The sequence below is a fragment of the Aricia agestis genome, chromosome 4 (assembly GCF_905147365.1).
Source record: "Aricia agestis chromosome 4, ilAriAges1.1, whole genome shotgun sequence".
Classification (NCBI taxonomy): domain Eukaryota; kingdom Metazoa; phylum Arthropoda; class Insecta; order Lepidoptera; family Lycaenidae; genus Aricia; species Aricia agestis.
The window spans coordinates 10,123,032-10,143,013 of NC_056409.1; the positions used below are offsets into that span (position 1 = coordinate 10,123,032).

The window sequence follows — 19,982 nt, forward strand, 5'->3', positions numbered from 1 at the left end:
ATCCCAAACTTTTTATCAAGAGCAAAGAATACATTTCATATCCCTCTCTCACGAACCAACTACTCAAAAAACTCTTTTCTTCGTCGTGCTTGTAACCACTATAACAAAAATTTGAACACTGTTGACATATTTTGCAACAACTTATTATCATATAAGTCAAAAGTGCGTGATTTGATTATACAATAATTTTAGACTCATGTTAGATACAGCTGTAAACATTTATATGTACAATAATATATTGTAAGATGATTGTAAGGTGTTATTATTATAATGAGGTGTTATTATTGTAATATTACCACTTACTTACTTTAAACTTTTGTATGTAATACACAATGTGTTCTAATGACTCAACGCTACGAATTCACCATAATATGTGTTTAGTTTTATATTAAGTAATGGTACTTTAGGCTTGATTGTATACTTATATTTAAGCATTTTTGTATAATGGCTGTTTGTTACCTAAATAAATAAAAATAAAACATTCTAAAATTAAAAAAAAGATAGGTGGAAATGATTGCGAAATTAACCTATCAACTCCCAAGTGGCCCAAGAGGGCCGCGATAAGTGATAATAATAGATTCCAGTTTGTGTGTTAGTAACCTTTACCATTTGGGTTACGTAAAAACAGTTCGCTTGTTTAACCGGTAAATAAAAGAACGATATATTTACCGGTTTTTAACCGAAGTAAACCGGTATTTTCAAACCGGTTCCGTGCCCTGCTCACTAATTGTAACTGTGCAATATAATCGCTTTGCCTGCATTCTTGCTGCACTCATTTGCGATTGATGCTTCGATCTATGGGAAACATTTTTGATTTCTAAGAAGTAAGAACTTAGCGAGTTGTCGCCCTTCGATTTTTATCTTACATCTTTAAACGAGCAATTCTTGTATATATATAAATATATATTTGGAATCTCGGAATCGGCTCCAATGATTTTCATGAAATTTAGTATACAGGGGGTTTCGGGGGCGATAAATCGATCCAGCTAGGAATCATTTTTAGAAAATGTCATTTTATTCGTGTTTTATCGAATACCGAGCAAAGCTCGGTCAAATAGCTAGTTTATATATAAAAGTCAACGTCAAAATTGTGTGAAATGGTTCGCGCATTGATCTCACAATAAAAAAGTTGACAAACGACGATCCCAGCTGTGATTGTTTCGTGTGAAATTGGACAAAAATGATTAATATAACGACTCAACTTGTAATCCAATCGTTAATGGATCAATTCATTTATTTAACGCCCGATATATCAGGCTGAATGTCAGTGTACAAAATGACGGTCTCGTTTTATTACAGTCGAATAAGGTTACGCGATCATCGGGCACATCGTTTTTGTATTGCGACGATCTTAACGGTAATGATTTCCATGTAGAGGCAACAAGTTCGAGTGAACGCTGGGGATAAATGACGATCATTATCAATAAGATGACGATTTTAAATCAATAACTATATCACTAGAATTCTTATTGAATTTGGTATAGTGTATTAGTATATAAATTTGTTTTAAGTGTTCCCTTAGGATGTCTAAAATGATGGAAGGAATAAAGAAGTCTTCCGATGCGAATAAATTGATTCGAGAGTAGTGTGCGTTCACCGGAATAATTCTCGGAAATGACGAAACTACGCTCTTCTTATATCGAAGAAGAAATCGCTTAAATGAGGAAAACACTGGGAAAACAGCTCATACAGTTTCAATTCTGAGTTAATATAAAATAATGTAGAGCTACATCAAGATAAACTTATTTTTATTGTTATGTTATTGCGGTTATTATGAGAAACTAGCTATTTGACCGAGCTTTGCTCGGTATCCAATAAAACACGAATAAAATGACATTTTCTAGAAATGATTCCTAGCTAGATCGATTTATCGCCCCCGAAAACCCCTATATACCAAATTTCATGAAAATCGTTGGAGCCGATTCCGAGATTCCAATTATATATATACAAGAATTGCTCGTTTAAAGATATAAGATTAACCTAAAATTACTGTCACCCAAACAACGGAAAAACCGCAACTGTGTTGTAGGCCTTTGCAGCTCCTTCTTATGGAACCTTCAAACCCGCGTCACACGTAAGTCCGGTCTTTATAGGAAAGATTTGTAAAGCTTGCAATTATATAAGTAAATCCGTTTAGAGTTACTTTCTTTGGAGTTTTACGAAGGTGATCTTCAAGTCGTTGAGTAGCTTATTAAGGGTTTCCTTTCAGAGTTTTTAGTATAAAAAACTACTTCAAAATCTATGCATGGATTTGAAGATCTAAGGCATATAGAGACAGACTGCGCAAAGTGATTTTCTTTTTGTCGTCATGGTATCCAAAATCTCTTAAGCTATAATATAGTCATAACAAGAAATTCTCAAGTTATGCCAGAAAGCCGATGTTACTCATATAATTTCGTAACATATCCTGTATTGTTCTGAAATCGGCAATGTTTTGTGCGGAATGATCTCACAAATTACACAAGTGGTTGTGTTGGTGACGGATGAAGCAGTTTATCGCAGCCCCCCCTCGGCCCCCCCTCGGCCCCAAATCGGAAAGGCGGGTCGGCCTAAGTGCCCGCTTAATCTTAGCCCGTGATATTATCTGGCTATAACATACTACATAATATATCATCCGAGAACAATATTATTTTCTGTGATTATACGTGTTTTTAACTTTGTATTGCGATATTTCGTTTGCGCAGAAATCGTTTGACACGCGGGAAGTGGGAACCGTCGTTTACCCTGCACTGCTAGAAAATGTACATCCATATCGAATTTTATCTAAATCGGTTTATCATGAAGGGTAATTACCAGCTGTAATTAAATTAACATTATACGTATTGCGCTTTTATATATTAAAGCAAGAATGTGATGTGCAAGAAATATCCTGTTGTATAATTCTCTATAGACTATGTCCATCTCAAAAGTAAACATTAAAAACTTACTAAAGTTACGAAAAAAACATTACTTTTAATTTGTTTATAAAAAGCATTTCCCTAGTAAAGTTACATTAAGAACGCTTGATACACAAGAATTTCATTTAAGAGGCTCTTAAGCCATTTGCTGCGATTACGGCCTATAAGGAAAATCTTTAGTTCGTAAAACAATAGCAGGAAATATTAAAGAAAGGAGTATCATGCTAAGTCATTGTGGATGCTACAAAATATTCTGTTGCTTACAACAATTATACTCGACCATCGAAAGAAATACTTAATAATAATATAATATAATAATATCTATGGACGCTTCACACCACGTCAGTCTGACCCCGTGCTAAGTACCTGAAGGACTTGTATTACAGGTACCAGACAACGGAGATATATTTAATACTTTTATATTTAATATTTATACTATACATAATTATTTAAGATTTTTATTATAATATCATACACATATTTATTACACATCCACACCCGGGAACATTGAAAACTTTTTGTTTCTTCGGTGAGATTCGCGACCCCCGGCTTGAGCTGCCACACACTCAACCCATTGAGCCACAGAGGTCGTCATTTGGAGTATCAATTTCGTTTTCATGTCGCTCAGTATTAAATTTCATAAGGATGTAATCGTGATATTTTTATTTTAAATGAATTTTTATTTATGTATGTAAATTTTTAAAGGGGGTTAAAGTAAGTCTGTCTGTATGTTTTTTTGGCTGTGGGATAAACAAATTGATTTAATATGATAGATTTTACAAAATATTAGATTTTGCAAAATAAACCACTATAACAATAAGGAAAATATTATGACTTGTAAATAAATTTCCTCTAAATGTTAAGCCATGACCACTCCAGACTAATTAAGACAAAGATGCTCAGTTCCAATTTTAGCATCTTACAAACGGCTTACTATAACCCGGCAGTAAATAAAAGCGAGAAATCATTTTCCTGTCCCGAGGAACGTAATTTAGTATTTTATAGGGCACTAGACTCCCGTAGTAATATCTACTTGTAGTAAACGTTCCACAATGTTTTTATTGCGGCAAAATCCAGAAGTTTTATGACGAAGATTTACATGTCGTTATTGGTAGTCGTAAAATCGTGGCAAAGCCTCTAGAGAATTGAACTTGACATTGGAGGAGCCTTGGATTTGTTTCCCTTTGAGCTTCGGGCTTTAGGCCTTAGGAACTTAAACTTGTGTTACATGCTTTCGAGATACGGATTATTTGGGACATTTATTAATAGGAAATCAATCGTACTATTAATTTTGAGTATAACTTATTTCAGGGTAAGCTATAAAAATATTTAAAATTCAATGTAAATTTAAATAAAAATAATACTTAGCTCAGAAAGCAAATAAGTTAACCGCGTGAAGTAAGTTTTGTCACATTTAATGTTTTAAGTATAAAGAAAGAACGTAACATAAAAATTTTAAGCACACGTTTGAATTCCCCAGGTGACCTGAAGATGTTTAAGTATTTAAAATAATTACCTTGCGCTTGTGTTACCAGAATCCAAGGCTATTTTAAGAAGTTAATAGTGAAATATGATAAAAAAGTGGTAGCACTGTTTTTTTAGGACTTTTATATAATTCCCATTGGATATCAAGTGTTATAATCAATCAAATCAAAACTGTAAGAAAATCCATAACAAATACAGAACCTTCAATTTGGAAGTCAGTTCAAAATCAGCGACAACAACTCAGAAATAATTGGTTTTCATGTCACCAAACTTGTTTCATTGATAGGAAAGGAATCGTGATCAAATCGATTGAGTCGAGATAAGTTTGCGGTACCAATGTAGACCGCGATCCGGGGACTTGTCATTACTCATTATACAAGTGTCTACAATCTACATACATTGATACAGTGATAGTGTACGAACAATAGGGCTGCCACCAGCTTATAAATCTACAAAAACTGTTTTAATTATGATTGTAGCAATAGGCATTTAAGCGATAGATAAATTGAAAAGTAATATACTGTGTTAGATGTGTTGCATATTTGAGCAGTTTAGAGCGTAGTGTGTTTTAATGACGCCAAAAAACATCTTAGATACTATATTCATCGTATGATTTTTTATATTATGAATACAATAATAATAAAATGGTATAGGTAATAATGATCCAATAACAATTGAATATTGAGACTAATATTCGTGAATAAAGGGACTTATAAAATCAAACATCTTCCGTAGAGGCAGCCCTAGTTCGAGATCGATGTGGTCGACAGCGGTACAGTCCGACAACACGTCTCACACGCGCCGACACGACCTTCGCGCTTTGACTATTGCCAAAGTCACGCCTGGTCAAAATCCCGTGAACGTGATACGAGTTGTAACTTGTAATTCGCTTCCTCGACGTTACGAGGTCGAAAACTTTCTTTTCTACGTTTTCATTTAGACTAAAATTACTAGCTAAAAGCCGAGCTTTGTGAAGCTCGTGTCGCCACACCTTGACTGACTGATGATGACACATCTACATAAAACTACCTTGACTGACTGATGAGTTTCGAGTGTACCTACCACAAAATGTTCAATGTGTCTCATAAGTCATAACAGCTATTCGTCAATGATTTTATAATAATTTATTACACCTAGATCTTTACTTTTACTAAAGAGGAATTTAAAGCGACCAAATGTAAATATAGTGCTTCTGGTCTATAACACTTTTTATATCCAATTTGTCGCAACGTGTAAATCCGACATGTCGTGTCCGATTGCGAGTCAATTAACGCGCGGTGATGAATAGCGCGAGTGCGGGTGACAAGTGGAAAAATGACCGGCGGACCCCGGCACAAGGATCACCGGCTTATACGGTCATACGACATGTATTACTTATGGACACGGTATTTATTTCAGCGCATTCTAGGCTTAATTTATTGTATTATGGTACGCACTTGCAATGTAGGTCCGCCATCTACCTATGAATCAATTATTTCTTTGATGGTGCATACGTCACCTAAATTAGCTTTATGATAATTCTAATGACTCCGTATTACTTCTGAATTGTTTTTAAAGTAGGTACTTCAAGTTACTAGACCTACTTTAGTTAATAGATTGCAATTATCTCCATATTCATAACTGGTAACAGCAAGCTATAATTGTGGTCTCCAGTGACGGATTAAGACTACTTGATGTCCTAAGCAATCCATGCCTGTGGGCCCCCCTATCCGTATCTCACCTAGAATCGGTCTTTGAACCTTTACTCTTCTGGTGCCCCCTCAGACGTGATGCCCTAGGCAATTACTTAATTTGATTAAGAGGATTCCACACCGCCCTTTTTTCCATACAAACGCTGTCCCCTGTTTCCTCCCTGGATAATGCTAGTAGAGTTATAATTTTTTTCCTGAATATCTACGGCCACTAATACAATGTCCCTATGTTTTTTTTTTTCATAATTTAATTATTAAATAAGATATGAACGTTCAAAAACCCAAAAAAATGGCCAGATTTTCCACTGTGTTCAAACGTCCAGAAAACAGATTTGGCTAGATTATACAAAAAAAGCAAAACATAGGAACACAGCTCAAGCCTTTTTTTAATCTTTAATGAAAAAAGTACTTAAATCGGTTAAGTTTTGGAGAAGGAATCAGGGGACAACGAATCGTTGATTTTCTGGATTTTCTGCAGTTGTCTCTATCGCGTTCTGCGGTATAGGCTTGAGGTAAGGGAGACAGCTATAGATATTACACGTACTTTTTTTTCATTTCTCTAGCCCCTGTTGTATCCTCTTAAGGTCTAATCCCTCACTGGTGGTCTCGTGTTTGCTCATTCGTGATTCATTTAGTCCTTGCCAGGTTACTATGAGATAATGTAGGGTTTAGGTGACAATGACAGAAGAAACTTAGTTAAATTATTTTAATTTTTAATTGTACTAAACGTAAAAATGTATTCTATCAAAATGAAAAGTTCGAAATTCCTAAGAAGGAACTAGGAAGTGTATCTTCTATTAAACTGTTATGTAGCTTTTACTAAATGTGTCAAATTCTATATATCGAACTTTATATTTTTACCACTGGATACTAATTTTAAATTAATCGAATGAAAATTTTGCTCAATTGCAAATAAGAAATTATCAGCGGACGTCGCGCTAATCCTGATCTTGTTTGTTCTGGAACATTATAGAACCACAAGATTATCCCAAGAGCCCTAACACTCAACAACTCAACAATTATTAACCTAACCGTTTGTAAGTCCACATTTATCGCTTCCAGTCCACAAAGCAAATTCAAATCTCAGGAGTATTCCACTTTTCACTTCCCAGATTGTAATGAAATCTGTGTACAATGTATACGGTCAACAATATCGAAAGGTCTACTTTAAGACGCTATTTCTTGGCAATATGGATTACAACATTTTTCAAATTAATCTCGTTAAAAAAATTTAAAATGCTGTAGGGCATTTATCAAAAGCTTATAATAATGATATTAAACCCCAAGCAAAGCAAATTAGCGGTAACTTATTTACGATTTAACACGTCATAAAGAAGCTAGGATTACAGAGAATCAATTATTGCGGTTCTCAAAGATTGTTTATGACAATATCATGTAATTTAATTCCGAAGCATTTAAGAGAGACAAAGAACCGGGAAAGAGAGAAAATGTAAGTGCGTCATCGGAATAAAATTTATTGCTTGTTTAGAGTTTTTGTGAGCAATTCCGTGGCGAACTCGTAAATATCCTGGGTGGTCTTGAACTGACATAAATCCGTAGCAGGCTTAGTTTCCCACGTCTGAATCTAAGCAATTTCAGCCGCCGAAGTGCGTGTTATCTTTGAGAATATGTGTTTTCTGTACGTACTATTTAAAGGATTTAAGGCTATGTTTTCTTCCATTTTATTCTGTTTTATAATTTCGGAGACGACTTAGCAAATCTGCTGATAGAAATGTAGTAGTTTGAGGGAGAAAAAGCGAAAAAGATAATAAGTCTTATCCCTTGGCTTGGATGCCTGTGGTTGATGTTGCATGGTATTCAAAATACGTCTGTGGCCCACATGGTGGACGCCATTTTCAATCCATAATGTCTGCATAAAATGTTTCTAAATAAGACCTATAATGGTGGATGTGTGTGACTTCATAATAGTCATCCCTGTTTTAATACTATAATCGTATTTTATTTTAAGTAAGTACCAGTAATCATTTTCGTTTCTCTTTAATTTATGACTATGAAATGAACAGTAGAACATAAAGCTTATTGGGGTATATTGTTTGTTAATAGGTTTTAAACTGTCGTAGTTAAAGTTTCATGGCTTCATAAAACACGGAGTAATGTGTATCGTAAACGGTAAACTACACATTCTAGGATAAGTATTTGACTAACTCTCATGTTAACTGTCTTTCGCGAGTCAGACAGACTTTTAGATTATTAGACACTTTAGCTCTAGAATTTTCTAACATAATTTATTAATTACTTATTATTGTATATGATTCATAAATCATATACATTATTATATATGATTCATAAATCATATAAAAAAATAATGTAAAGTATTATACCATCATACAGGATGAGCACAAAAGCCACGGCCACCCCCTAAATCCTGATGTTATGAATGTGCAGGTTTTTTTGCAAGTTGTATCTCAACAACACAACTTTAGGTTACAGGAAACGTCTTGAAGCACAACAAATGGGAGTTTAACTATAAGATTTACCTGTTTGTTTACTCCAGAGGCTTATCAGCTTTGATGTGGATGATTTATCCACGGCTCCGGCTCGGCTGACTCCAGTAGTTACGTCACTAGTCAGTAGAGTTAACGACTTCTGTGACGCGGATAGATTGGGGTATATTTTGTGACCCCGTCGTTAGTACTGCGATGTCTCTATTGTTTGACCCGTGTTTATAAATGGACTAGGACTAAACTGTTTAAGCCCTTCCGGGGGACAAGATGGATAGGCTGATTTTGTTTCTGACTTGCTTTTTCAATTGGAGATTCTCTTAGATAGGTCTTTTGTTTATTAAGTGCTTTTTTGTGTAGTATCCATTGAAGAGAATATGTTAACTATGAAGCAGTTTCTTTGCTGAATTACAAGAGATTATCAAGGTCACCAGTAGTAGGTATGGTGCTTTTTTTTTTTTTTTTTTTTTATGAAATAAGGGGGCAAACGAGCAAACGGGTCACCTGATGGAAAGCAACTTCCGTCGCCCATGGACACTCGCAGCATCAGAAGAGCTGCAGGTGCGTTGCCGGCCTTTGAAGAGGGAATAGGGTAATAGGGGAGGGTAGGGATGGGAAGGGAAGGGAATAGGGGAGGGTAGGAAAGGGAATAGGGTAGGGGATTGGGCCTCCGGTAAACTCACTCACTCGGCGAAACACAGCGCAAGCGCTGTTTTACGCCGGTTTTCTGTGAGAACGTGGTATTTCTCCGGTCGAGCCGGCCCATTCGTGCCGAAGCATGGCTCTCCCACGTATAAAAGATTTTTACGTTTGGCAAAGATTTTTTTTATTAAGTGACTAGCTTTCCGCCCGCGGCTCCGCCCGCGTGGATATCGGTTATATCGCGCTTCAAAATGAAACGTACTTATTTTCGTGAGGGATACTCACACAGCACGTACTGGCGGCTGTCTGGCGCCGTTGTAGTATATTATGTATGGAGCTGTATGTGAAAAATGATTTTCCCTGTTTTCCTGCTTTTCTCTTGAAGTTTTTTTTATTTTTTTTATAGGCCTCACGGAGCCCGAGACCTTTCCAGCGAATGCAAAACTGTAGAAATCGGTTCGTGCGTTCTGGAGTTATAGCGTCAGGAAGGAAAACCCGACTTATTTTTATATATTAGACTAGCTGTTGCCCGCGACTTCGTCCGCGTTAGTATAGTAGATCACGTCCCAAGTATTATTTATTGTACAAAAATATTTAATGTACAGCATTGACTTTCCTACGATTTTATTATAATATATAGATGTTCCGCGCGGCTTCGCTTGCGTAATTTAGGAATTTCACGCGACCATACATTTTTCCGCAAAAAAATAGCCTATGTCCCTTAACGTGGTCTATTTTTCATGTTTGCCAAATAACATAAAAATTGTTCCAGTAGTTCTTAAGAATCTCAAGATAATAAGCAATTTCATATAATTTCCCCCGTTTTTTCCACATTTTCCTCTATTTCTTCGTTCCTGTAAGTTGTAGAATAATCAAATATAGCCTGTAACCTTCCTCGATAAATAGGCTATTTAACACTGAAATAATTTTTCAAATCGGACCAGTAGTTCTTGAGATTAGCGCGTTCAAACAAACAAACAAACTAACAAACTCTGCAGAATTATAATATTAGTATAGATTTAACATTTATTTTTTACATTGGGAAGCTTATAAAATAGATAAAAAACCGCCCTAAAGGAAAAACCGATCCTGTAACATCCGGTGCAGCCCCTGTTTTTCCGGAAGAGGAAAGCTGCAACTACACTATTAAGCCCCCGGACCATTCTCAGCCGAGTCGATAGCAATATCGATATGACTGTAAATCTATTAGGTAGGGAGTCTCGGAGTCAGATAGGGCGGGCCCAATTTGAATATTATTAGAGGTACGAGTCGGGCTGAGTGACGAGGCAATATCGCGGCTTACATCGCTGGAAAAAACTGTCCGCCCCTATCTGCATGAATAATGTATGTTCCATCCGTCGAAATATGTAACACTTGATGCGTGGGAGCCTGGCCGGCTGACAGCCTCCAATTTGAATTTCAGGAAAGAACAAACTTAGTAATGTAAGGGGCTATTCATAATTTTGTCGTTTATTGCGAGATTCGCGATTCACCTTATGTTGGTACCATGATTAGGTACGTGGTACACGTTTGTCTGTGATTGCCCGATGTGATCAATGTCGATTGTTCATGCTATGGATACTTTTGCAATCATGGTGGCAATAATGATTGTCAATCATGGCCTGATATGAAAAGGGGCCAATACTTGTCCAAAAATGTCAATTAATCTTACAATTTATAGTTTAAAAGTAACTAAACTTTTAAACTATAAATTGTATTGTTGCAAACTATAATTGTATAATTTCACTCATCAAGTAACAACACTTATTCCTAGTGTTTCATTAAGCTAATCAGAATAAGCGTAACTACATAACCCTAACAGGACATGCAAATTCACTCACGAGTCACATTATGCCGCCAAATTGAATTGCAGGCTTGAATAGTTGGAAATAACTCGGTAACTATTCAGTATGATTTTATCTTTAACATTTATCGTCCGACCACAAAGTGCGTTCATATAACTATATTAAAATGTTCATCGACCTTAATAATAAAAGTAATTGGGAGCATAAATTATAATTTCGCATGACTTTTGTGCGTTTTAAATGAAGCCTTAATCTAATCGAATAGAACATAAATCATGTTCAGCTTGTAATGACGTGCAGTGTACGGTCGACAGATTGGGTGTACCACAGTTCAACCTTATTACTCGGGAATAAAGTTCAAAATCGGTACACTAATGTCGACTGTACACACATAGCTCTACGTCGAATATTTGCGATTGAAAGTTACCCAACCGGCCTCATACATGTGTAACAGTTACGATAGAGGCCTGAGGGACTCAATCTAGTTTATGTTCGATTTAGTTTCTACATTTGTAACTACATTTTACTTTACATAAATCAATTACGTCATAATATAAGGTAATGTTGTAGTTGTATTGGCTTCACTAGATACAATAATTTAATTTCGTAAGCGACCTTTTCGTAACGAGTTGGTTTTTTCAAAAGCTCGCTTAGATTTCGCTCGCACATTCGGAAACGTCTTAACAAGCTTTCAAATAAAACGCTGTTTAATTAAAGCTTCTGGAGTTAATAAAGGTAAGCTACAAGACTATGCAATTAAAATTCTAAGAAGGTTTGCCAGATTACAGTGTGCTTAGCAAAAACTAGAAGTTTCCAAGACTTCAGGAGCTGTGCAGTTTACTATACAAGTTGCATTAGCTATTTATGTTGTGAACTTTATTAATTTCCAATGACCTAGATGAAGTACCGTAATTTACTACAAGTGAAATGCAAAAAATGATAAGCAATAACGCTGAAAGGGGGTTTTGGGGGCGATAAATCGATCTAGCTAGGAATCATTTTTAGAAAATGTCATTTTATTCGTGTTTTATCGAATACTGAGCAAAGCTCGGTCAAATAGCTAGTAGATATTTAAAAAGCAAACACCGATTGCCAGCTGCGCGCCTATTATAATCACAAGTAAAACATAGTTACAATTTTACTTCTGAAAGAAACTGTAAGCCAACAACGTAAGGGCCACTTTCATACGGAAATTCCGTGGCTACACAACTATCTGAACGCACTCTACAAAAGGGAGTCAAGGCTAAAAGCTAAAACTTTATCCAATTACGAAAATGCAATCTCTGTTTGGGTAATAAAAACTCACGCATTATGTTAAAGAAAAAAGGGTCTTCTGGACCTCTATATATATTTGACAACGACAAAATAAATTTCCTCAATTTTTATCAAACAGATTTCAGAAAAAGGAACCCTTTCGCAGTGGGAGATGATGCCTACATTGGTAGATTAACAATAATGTTAATTGCTCCGCTAACGGCTAAAGTAATAAGTAGGTATCTACTTCATTGCATTGAGTGTATTTTCTTTCTTGTGTGGTGTGCATTTTCTATAAAAATTCTACGATAAATGAAACATAAATGATAAACAGACTAATCGCACCAAAAATTAACAGCAGATACAAATAAATGAATCTACCAAATTAAGCTGCAACTGATACACTAATACACCAACACTTTTAATCAAAACCCTGATTGTACTATTTTAGTCCAATATTGATACAGCTTCGATCCTTGTTTAGTCCAAGCGACGTTTCCCGTTACTAATGTAGTATACATTTTGCGTATTGCTCATTTTCTCGAAAGTATTCGTAAAAACTCTATAAATCTGTCGTTTGTGTAAGAATATTAGAGTGTATTTAATTGCATCTTAGAAATCTAATTTTCAATCACCTAGAAAATTAGACTGGATCCAAGCCATATTAATTTTGAATTAAGATAACAGATACAGTACTACTGAGACTATTCTCACAGGTAGTGTAGACGCGGCGCGAGGGCGGGCGGCAGGCGCTTGAGGCCACAGCCGTCCAGCCACAGCCGCGCCAGGGACGCGCCGCTCAGCGCCCCAGACAACTCCAGGCGATTCGCTGATAGGTTCCTAGCCACATCGAACAATATTTCAAGACATTTGAAATGAGTGGAATTAGAGTACCTACTTAAAATTTGTCTGTAATATATTTGAATAGAGTCGAGCCTCTAATACTCTAATAATAACAACATAATATTATGGTTTAAATATTATAATATACGTACTAATGCGTTGGTATCAAACGAAAATAAATAGCTCGTATTTATTTATTGTTTAAAATGGGTTGTAACTGAACTATTGAGAAAAAGCTATGTAGAGTTAGGACTCTACCACTGCAGAGTAGGCAAGAATTAGGATAATAACAACAAGTACGTATTATATCTAATATTATTTGTATTCGTCTAATAACATATCTAATTATTTGCACAATAAAATAATTAGATACTTATTGCTAACGTTGTTGTTCAATATAAATATTATAATCTTTCGCTGCCTGATGCCCAAATACAGTCAGCCACTTTAGCATGACGCATGCATTTAGTTTCAGTTGTCTGCAGCGTAAATATAATTTAGAAGTTAAATTGGATTTTCACTAAGTCGGATTATTCAAAGATAATCCTTATCTCCTTAAAGATATAGCTGCAACGCGAGACGCATTGAAAATGATAGCTTAGTAAAAACGCCAGGATTTTATATTTCGGGTCCTCAGCGTCTTTTGAAGTGAACGAACTAGTCCGTCGCAAATTTCATGAGCGCTCAATTTTTAACCAACTTCCAAAAAGGAGGAGGTTATATGTTCGGCTGTGGATATTATATAATAAGATCTTGTAGGTGTCTTATGGGTATCTCTATGTTTTAATAGTTTGATGTGTGTGTAATAGTTGAAAAAATTGCGAAAATCAAGTTCACTAATCAGCCGAAAGACAGTGCAGGTTCACTGACCTTCTTATAAGATTTTTAGCACCACAACATCTTACTCATACTGGTGTTTTTGTTTGGCTTCTGTTTTTACAAGCTTCTTTACGTAGACAGTAAATCATGTACACGGAATTTAACGAATTGATTTTACCAAACCTTGCCTATATAGACAAGTGGCAAGCGATTATCGTAAACGCTAACAAAATGTATGTGATTTGACATAAGTCATCGCTTCGCTAGCCAAATATATAGCTAGCTAGCTATGTCAAATTCCATACATTTTGTGGCGTTGGCGTTGGTGTTTACGATAATCGCTTGCCGCTTGTCTAGGCCTGCTTAATATATTCTATGTAGAGTGAACCATAGACGCAAAGCAGCCTTCAACGAACCGAGCAGTTCTCGGTCATGTGGTCTGTGCTCTGTACTGACATTCATCTAGCGACCGTAAATGGAACATGTTAACTTCAATTAAAACTTTTAACACGCTGCGACTCGGTTAAGATATTTATAATTATTTAATTAGCGCACATTATGTGTAAGAGGATCGTGTAATTGTACAAAATAATGTCATCTCACATTACCAGAATGCTTCGTGTAAGTAAAGATGTTTCCTTAAGACCACTAGTATGAAATTATGAATTGGGGTTAAAGTTATATTATTATTTATTAATACGAAGAACCGAGATGACACATTAAATAAACCATGGGTGAACTATAAAAGTTCAACTAGGTTAAAAAAGAGTTCTGCGAAAGTAGTTTTTAAAATTATATTTTACAACAAAGATTCTACCATATTTAGGGCCTCTTCCACTACTTCCTGATAAGTGTCGGTTAGGCTATTCACAGCTTAACTTGACAGATGGAGTATGGAGCATGTGTCAAATAAGTTGTGGATAGCCTATCCGGTACCTTTCAGGAAGTGGTGAAACAGGCCCCTATTGTTTTAAAATATGCCAATACTCTTATTTAAATGGTCAAAAACTTGCACCAAAACTATTCCTGTTTAGAAATAATACATTATACAGCACTTTACAAAATTGGTGGAGCAAAGTTATACGGACGTTATTTTCTGTTCTGAAGGTGTTTTAGAAACTAAGAGCAAAAGCCTGTAGTCTGTAGAGTTTCCACAAAACCTCCAGATGTTATTGTCAACTGTCCCACTGCCCCAAAATGCAGGTTTTAAGTACCGGTATTCAATGGTGCAGACTAGTTTTTGAAAACGAGCCTACGACAACGACATGTCCCTACGTTACACAATACACATATTTAACAAGGACGCGTTTCAAAATGTATGAAAATTATGTAAGCGGTGTAGACTGAAGACTAGTCGTTATTATATTGTGTTTACACCAAAAAGAAATGTAAAAAATATATGTATTTGAAAAGTGAAACAATTGCATTATTTGCATTTCTGCTGGGATATTCATAATTCCCGTTTGTTAGTATTCAAATTTCGAAAACACATCGCATAGTTTTTGGCCAACTTTGAATTGCAGCTAAGGCTGCCTTCACATTGAGTCGCGAGTAGTGCGGCAGCCGCGCGACTTCTATACTAAAACGATCTCGTTTTAGTATAGAAGTCTCGCGGCTGCCCCTCTACTCGCGACTTAATGTGGATGCAGCCTAAGCCTTGACCAACAAGGTAAGTTTATGGATTCGAGTCAAACGGGTGTTATGAATATCCCGCTACTCTGCAGGTACAGAGTGATGTAGTAAACTTACAGATCTCTAAGGGCGATCGCGGACTCGAGCGCGCCCGGCGGCAGCACGCTGATGTTGTTGTTCGACACATCCCTGAAACAAAGGATTTATAATTTAGGGTGAAGCCAAACGAGCGTACTCAAACTCAATTTTTTTTATTCAGAATAAATTTTTGCAAATATTCTCTGAAAGTCTACATGATGCCTACCACCGGTTCGGAAACTAACCCGGCGAGAAGAACCGGCGTAAGAAACTCGCACGGGGCCCACTTTTTTACCAAAAAAAAGTGAGAAAAAAATTAATCTTTTAAAATAAGGTTTACAATGTTGTAACTTAAAATTACTACTTAAAAAACTACTTAATTTGTGAGTTGTGAGTCGCAGAATTTCGGTCGCGTAAATATCTTTTCATATAAATCATGACTCACAAAATTACGCTCGTATGAATCAAACAGGACTTTTGTATGAAACTGAATGCAGCAGAATTTCTGCCAGCCGAAATTCTGCGACTCACAACTCACAAATTACGCTCGATTGGCTTCACCCTTAGAGCTTATAATGTAGGGATTCTATTTTCACACAGAGGAGATCTCTAGTTCATAATATAGAATTAATGCTACCCAAGATAGGTTTTGAATAAAGCCGGTTCATTTAAATTTCGTAAGTCGTTAAGTGAATTTACTGTGGTCGATTTGGCCAATTTATATGTCCATTTTATAGGTGAAAATTGTTCTGTTCACATAGTGTGTAGAAATACGTAACGTCTAGTTTCATATCTCAATATTCTCGTGACTGTTCACGGACATGTAGAGAAGGTGACGTACAATACCAAACCTTGAAGAACTGCTTTAAACTTGTCAGGCCATCACCAAACTTCGTACTTTTCAATGTATATTTTATTTGTTTGCGCTAGATTTGTTTCGCTAAGGAAACTAAGGTCGCGGCCCCGAATCGAATAGCGCTCCTTACTTGAAGTCATAAATTACATAACCTATTTTTCTATTCTCAGTTGGTTCTATTAATGGAAGAAATGAACGAATGTGCAATGCGAGAGCTTCCTTCTTCCGCTGAATATGATGATGTTCTTTTAATTTCTAAGCTTATTTAGATGATAACTAAACGATTTTTGGAGGTAGGAAAAACTTTGCTAATCTATGATATTTTGCCAAACAAAAGCCTGTCTCTATCAGTCACATCAGTTTTTACACTTAAGCCACATTAGCCTTAGATCTTCTAAATCATAGCATGAAGATTGAAGAGTCAGACAGACAATAAACCAAGCAGCAAAAACGCAAGTCGTTTTATGCTTCATTAGGCCAAGAATTGCGATTTATTTCACCCATAACATCAATAACAGACAAGTAAACAAACATGATAGGGACGTTCACACAATATTCCATCTTTATGGTCTTAATGTGTTAAGTATCATCTTGTTTGGAACGTTTCCAAATAGCCTGGCGTACAATGATAAGCTTACTTATACTGTGGGCCTTTTGAGGGGTGCACTGATATATTAATAGGATTATTTGTGCCAGCTATATTGGTCCACTTCCATCTTATTTTAATACTGAACGGTTTTCTATGGTAATTTTATAGGAATAAAGCAAAATAAATTCCTTTATTGCTCAACACAAAGGGCAATAATGATACGGGCTAGGAATAAATTACGTTTGCTGTTTAGATAGGTAAAGCTGAAAATTATCCTGAATTTGTTTTCTCAAAGTATCTATAATAATTAATACGGGAGTGAAAACTTTGGAACCCTTTTAACGAAAAATGCGGAAACGTAGGAGCATGAAATTTCGCACAGTTGTAGTTTATATGGAGAAGAAGTGCATCGAGCTAATATTGTTTTAAAATTATGCTTTTATCATACATTATTTTAATAAATAAAACTTTACACATACTACAACACGCACACTACCATGTTTTGACTGACAAGCCTATACATACGAATTATTTAAGTACTCCTTTGTTTATGGTTGAAGTCTGTTGTTAAATTAAAAATGGATTGTTGTTTTTTTATTACTTAAATCTGAAATAGTCGATACTTTAAATCGGGAGCCAAAAGAAGAAAATAATTAAATTTAAAGTCGAATTTCGACCATTGGGCGATCTCTAGTAATATTTAATACCTGACAGATACAGATTTTCTCGGAGTTCAAAGAAGAAGTTTCCTAGGGCGAGTACTAGATAGATTATAAAACCTTTCCTTAAACCCCTAAATACTAAATATCAAGCATTGTTTGCAAGTGTAGTATTTTGTAATACAAGATTTCCTTTTACACTTAAACATCATACAAAATCTATAAAGAAAACCGCAAAAAATAAACATTAAATATTATTATTTTTAGTTATCTCTATCTTTATCCACTAACTATTTAAGTGATTCTAAAATCTCAAGTAAGTTTTCAGTATTCAAAAATAAAGTCACGATTTCGTTACCAAAATAAACATGTTTATTTTAACCCAAAAAAATGTTTAGAAGGATTAATTTATAATCCGCGAGAATCTTCAGACTCATGACCGAATTCATCAATCATCATACCAGACATTAATACCATCACCATTTATTAGTAAAGCGCTTTCCGCAATGATCGATGTACGTAAACAAAATTGAAAAACTGTAATAGTTCAACGACGACCTCTGTGGCTCAGTTGGTGGGCTGTTGGTAGCTCAAGCCGGGGGTCGCGGGTTCGAATCCCGCCGATGGAACAAAAAGTTTTCAAAGTTCCTGGGTCATGGATGTGTATTAAATATGTGAATCGTATAATAAAACTAACACAAGTCCTTCAGGTACTTAGCACGGGACCAGACTGACGTGGCGTGAAGCGTCCATAGATATTATTATTTATTATTTATTATTATTTACTTATTTAAAAAGATAATAATTGGAAAACTTGAGTTGCGACGAACGATTGGTATGACCTAATGAAAATTAATATTTAATTAATTACAGTTTTTTTTAATCTTTGCTAACTGTTAAAAGTACCGAGCTTTTTGCTTCGTGATAAGCTATTATGGAAATTCTTGGAACCACATAATCTTTAGTTATTAACTCTCTGAGCGCAGCTCTCTCTGTTTTTTTACATTGCTTACATGTCTATTGGTTTGGGGATATCGGCCGGCGTATGTGGGATTCCCCTGGCGTAGGGTTTACCTACTAAATCTCTATGGTTAAGTTGCCGTTACGACAGAACCCAGTGCAACTCAGCCGCAAGCTCTGTCTTTAATGACGCATAAGCAAGTGCACTTTTTCTGATTTTAGTGTATAGTACAGCGCAAGTCCAAGAGTTACGCAAGATAACTAAATTAACGGCAATTAATTATAGTGATGGCAGTAACGCGGTCACCCGCTGACATTTGCGGGTGTTTTCACTGTGATTAACTGTTATCGCCCACTGATATCTTAACACGAGATGTGTACTACATGCTTATAAAACGCTTACTTTCAGGGAAATGGAAGTTACCATTTGCGAAGTTATTTGTTGCTGTATAGCTTAGTTATAATTAGCTAAGCGTTTTGCCTTGTATAGAATTATTGTTTACTAACACGTGGGCGCTGATGTTTTAATGTCTATTGAAGACTGGTTTACTTCTTCACGGTGTTTAAGTAATAATTTGTGCCAAAAACTCGCACAGTTATTATATATGGGATGGGATACATGGGATATTAGTATTAATAATATATTATTAATACTAATATCCCATGGTATAACGATGTTTTTCGTTCTGGAATAACTTTTAAATACATAGAGACTTTTGAGCCTACGCAGCTAATATTAGCCCTTTGATCGTGAGTATAACGAATTGTTTTTTAGTCGCTACTAAATGCAATCTCGTATCCGGTAGCAAATTATTTGGCTGCCAGATCAGTTAATGTCTCTTGCTATCTCGGTCAGCAAAGCGCTTATGTTCAGTAAAAAAAAATAACCGTCGTCTGGTTAAACGTCAAGCTATATTTTTAAATTAAGAACGTTATTCGAGCGTGCGCTGTTAGGTTTAAAGAAGTTCAAATGAATTTACTGCGGTGCTCCCTTGCAATTAATTAGCTCGTTCAGGGGAGATAAATTGTACATAATTTAATGAAGCAGTAAAAATAATTGATTTTTTACTGCCATGCCGCCGAGCGCCCGACTTGGCTTCTAAAGCGGAATATTTTTTAATGTTGAACTGTCGTCACATATTGCTTTTGGAAAGTAATGCTCTCGCCTAATGAAACCAGCCTTTTCAGTCAGAAATATATTATTATTTTTAGTCGTATTTTAGGTAAAAAAATACATTGTTTTTGTCTTAGCTTAAATGGATACTCCCTAAGACTACTACTACTCTACCAAAAACCGTACCGTAAATAAT

At 35.7% G+C, this 19,982-nt stretch overlaps 1 protein-coding gene across 1 annotated transcript in view; it reads right to left on the minus strand.

Moving 5' to 3' along the window:
• The window catches only part of LOC121726081 (leucine-rich repeats and immunoglobulin-like domains protein 1), a 50,132-nt gene that overhangs the window by 15,054 nt on the left and 15,096 nt on the right, over positions 1-19,982 (minus strand). The window contains exons 2-3 of the mRNA XM_042113309.1: positions 15,648-15,719; positions 12,951-13,076 (exon numbers count right to left, since the gene is read on the minus strand). Coding sequence (XP_041969243.1) covers positions 12,951-13,076; positions 15,648-15,719 — 198 coding nt within the window. The remainder of the gene's footprint in view (positions 1-12,950; positions 13,077-15,647; positions 15,720-19,982) is intronic.